The following is a 4,312-nucleotide window of genomic DNA, read 5'->3' as shown; positions in this document are numbered from 1 at the left end:
AGAGAGAGAGAGAGAGAGAGAGAGAGAGAGAGAGAGAGAGAGAGAGAGAGAGAGAGACACACACACACACACATGCACACAAACACCAGGTGATGCTTTTAAAAAAAAATATTATAAACTATATTTTTAATATTAATAATTTACTAAACATAAAGTTGTGTCTATTGCATGTTATATCTTAACTTTTTATAGCTATACCGTGCCATCGTGATCATATCGTGTCAATGTTATTGTGCCCGTGTTCATGCTTCATCGACAAAAGCCATTTGGTAGGTGGAGCTATATAAATATCTCAATGCCTCAATTGCTCTATAGAATTAGATTTACATTTCTTGTACATCATTATATTTATATTTGGATATATTATTTAACTACTGGTGGTTGCTTAGATTAATATTACAAACTTGCATAGTGAAATCAACTTATATCATTCTGCTAATAATCCACTCATATTTGCTTGATATTTTACTTATTACCATTATATTAGTTGCATGTTATAATTAGCTCAACTATCGGCCTAAATGATTTGTTTGAATTAACTAATTAATTTACAATGTGCTTAGTAGTAAATTACCCACTCATCTAGTTTTGACTATTAATCTACACTGCAGTGATTTGTGTCACTTGTAGGATTGCATATGATTACTAATGTGTGTTTTCTGATATGATTGAGTGCAATCTTTTAGATTATGACTAGTCACTTAGGTATTCATTTGTATAAGTGTATACACACTGCATATATCTTGATTTTTACAACTGACCGCTAATTTTTTTTATTTAATTTAGTTCTGATATTATTTGCTTCTACATAGAGTTTCAATTAATATATTATTTTCCTTTGTAGTGTTATTATTTCTATAGCGTCCGCATTGTAGAACTTTGTAATGAAATTTTGAAGTGCAAAAAATGCACAACCCATTCACCCTTCTGTTGGTGTGCTTAAATTAACCATATTAAAATTTTCTGATTTTTGGATATGTAATCCCAATTAAAAGTTGCTCTATGTCTAGGGCCATTAAGATTTGTATGGCTTCTTTTTTATCATTTGCTTATTATTATTTGATAATAATATCATTGTTTCGGAATTCTGCTAGGATCCGTACATATTATGTTGGGATATTCGAAATACTGTTGGTGTTCTCTACAAGTAAGTCCCTTTTCTTATTGTTATGTTGATGAAATTTTCTCTCTCTTCCGCTCATGCTATGGTGCTGTTTTTTGACTCCTTTGATTTAGAGCTGCCCTTATGTGGACTACGATGTATGAATTCATAGAATTGAACTTCTATATATTTCCAATCATGTCAAGTTTCTATTTTAATCACTGAACAGCAGCCATCCTTATTAGAAACAGATGTAAAAATTGCTTTGATAAGTATGGTATTAGAATCAAGAAAAAAGAAAAAGAATAAAACAAAAAGAATAAATAGAAAGAATGATTACCAGATCAAAAACTGGTTCTCTTAAGCCTTGTCAAATTCTCAATTTGCGCTCATCTCTCAATTCAGATCCCACTACCTACACTGAAGCAATCAAACATCCTCACTGGCGAGCAGCTATGGCTTCCGAATTTCTCTCTCTTCAACAACAGGTTACCTAGCAACTTGTTCCTCCTTCGCTTGATAAACCTATCTTGGGCTGCCGATGGACTTATACAATTAAGAGGAACACGGATGGTACTATATCTCGTTACAAAGCTCGCTTGGTAGCTCAAGGCAATCACCAAGAATACAGACTTAATTATACAGAAACCTTTTGTTCGGTAGCTAAATTTCCATCTATACGTGTTCTTCTTACTATAGCTATCACCCATCAATGGCCTGTTCATCAACTCGATGTCACAAACGCCTTTCTACACGACTCTCTTCACGCCACAATTCACATGAAACAACCTCGGGCCTTCGAGGACAACATGTATCCCAATCATGTCTGTTTACTTAAAAAATTCTTATATGGCCTCAAACAGACTCCGCGTGAATGGTTTCAGACTTTCTCGAACCATCTCAGTTCTTTGGGCTTCCATAACAGTCAATCTGATCAATCTCTGTTTATCTTCAACCAAAATTCGATTCAATCATATCTTTTGATATATGTAGATGATATTCTTCTAACTGGTAATAACTCCTTTCTTCTCGACATAATTTTCTCTCTTAGCACTAATCTCTCAATCAAGAATCTCGGAAATCCTTTCACGTTCCTTGGCATCCAAATTCTCACTCACAATAATCAATTACATCTCTCCCAATCATCCTATGCTCACTCTAACCTTCAACAAGCTGGAATGGACAAGTGCAATCAGATAGCTAATCCTTCCACAACAAAATCGCCGACTGCTCCTCCTCAAGTCCTCCTTCTGTTCAATCCCACCACTTATCGTCAACTCACAGGTTCTCTTCAATATCTCACTATTATCAGACCTGGCATCTCTTTCACCGTTAACACCTTATGCCAACACATGCACAATCCCTCCTCAACACACTACCTTCTCTTAAAACGTCTCCTTCGCTACATTAAAGGCACTATCTATTTCGGTCTTCCCATTTCCACTTCATCCCTAACTTTATCGTCTTATTCTGATGTGGACTGGGCTACAGATTCAGACACTCGGACATTCCACCCAGGTTACTGCTGCTTCTTAGGTAAGACTCTTATCTCTTGGATTGTCAAAAAGCAACACACAGTGGCTAGATCCTCCATAGAGGCGGAGTATCGCTCGTTGGCAGCCGCTACTGCTGACGTCATCTGGCTTCGTCGTCTCCTAGCCTATTTCAACATTATACAACGCAACCCTATAGAAACACACTGCGACAACAACTCTGCTATCGCACTTGCCAACAACCCCGTGTTCCATGCAAGAACGAAACACATCGAAGTTGATTTTCACTTCATCAGAGATCACATACAGTCAAAGGAAATAATGGTTGTTCCTGTCAGCTCCATCGATCAGCCGGCCGACATGTTCACCAAAGCTCTACCTACAAACAGATTCAACACTCTTCGATCCAAGCTAATAGTGCAGCCCTCACCATTAGCTTGCATGGAAGTAAAAGCCATAATATAGCCATGTATGTATCAACAAATAGCAACACAACACGTGTACAACACACACTACTCAAATTTATATAATCCCTTGTATCTGCTCCTCTCTGAACATGAATAGAATTCTGTCTCCTTCTACATTTCTCTCCATCTACCTCACGTTCTCTCTCTACAGTTGGATCCTCACCGGGAAGACAAAACTCTTTTTTCCCGGCCTTATGTTGAGCTATTCCATGCATTTTGAATAATTCATGCGGCAAATCCCACTGTTTCTACCAATAGTTCATGCTTCCTTTGGCTAGCCCCAACCTAGACACATCTGCTAGCACCATTTAAATGTTCTGAAATGTCAATGGAAAAAGACATCACAGTTCTTACAACAAATCACAATACAAAATATTGACGTAACAAAATTAGTTTTCAGTATTTTTAATGGTTATAGACTTGGTGCTTGCATAAGTTGGCCCCTTATTTACATGTGCTTACCTTTTCCTGTTTAAAATCTGTTTTTATTTCTCATAATTCTGTTTATTCGTTCTAAATCAAATGGAAAAGGCAAAAGTTCCAATTACATTACCATCTGTATTTACTCAGCAAATGCTTTTCAGATTGTATAGGTCTTCAGAATCTACAAATCAACGGATATCTTTTGATATTGAACCTAGTGGAAGGCACCTTGGTACAGGTGGACAGGTAATGTGACAATGCTGTCCTTTGAGGTCATTTTCGTAGCTTTAGAAATTGTATTATCAAATATCTGCTATTTGAACAGGATGGTATAGTTCAGATATATGACCTTCAGTCAGGAGAGTGGGTGTCTGGGTTTCAAGCTGCATCTGGTACACTCCTTAAGACTGAGAAGTTTTGCATTTTTTAAAACATTTGACATTTCTAATTTTAATTACTTGTTTATTTTTTGCTAGACACTGTTAACTGTTTCTCTTTCCATCCATCCGTGCCATTGGCTGCAACATCTTCCGGAAATCGTAGATTTATCTTGCCTGGCAATGTCGAGGATAGCTATAGCTTAAGTGGTATCCTCACCCCCAATATATTTGTTATCCATGCATGTTTTTATTACATATTCATCTTACTGTTTTTCCTTGTTTATACCTGATATGAATAGGAAGTGCTCTTTTTGTTACTCTTAATTGTGTATTGACTCAATAAGTAAGCATGTTCATGGTCATATTTAAGTAGAAAATATTTTTGCTTAATGACAGTAGTGATTTTTGTTCTAGTTTTAGATGGGTTGTTACGAAGAATTTTGATGG

General features: G+C 36.4%; 1 protein-coding gene across 1 annotated transcript in view; it reads left to right on the top strand.

Annotated features, from left to right (window-relative positions):
- LOC110114793 (telomerase Cajal body protein 1) overlaps window positions 1–4,072 on the top strand; it is a gene marked incomplete at its 3' end in the record, with an annotated part of 13,971 nt that extends 9,899 nt beyond the window's left edge. Inside the window, 4 exon segments of the mRNA XM_020847798.2 lie at window positions 1,095–1,147; window positions 3,647–3,731; window positions 3,811–3,877; window positions 3,962–4,072. Coding sequence (XP_020703457.1) covers window positions 1,095–1,147; window positions 3,647–3,731; window positions 3,811–3,877; window positions 3,962–4,072 — 316 coding nt within the window.
- Between the last annotated feature and the right edge of the window lie 240 nt (window positions 4,073–4,312).

Source organism: Dendrobium catenatum, unplaced genomic scaffold (assembly GCF_001605985.2).
Source record: "Dendrobium catenatum unplaced genomic scaffold, ASM160598v2 fragScaff_scaffold_1283, whole genome shotgun sequence".
NCBI classification, from domain to species: Eukaryota; Viridiplantae; Streptophyta; class Magnoliopsida; order Asparagales; family Orchidaceae; genus Dendrobium; species Dendrobium catenatum.
This window is presented reverse-complemented; position numbering and strand designations above follow the sequence as displayed.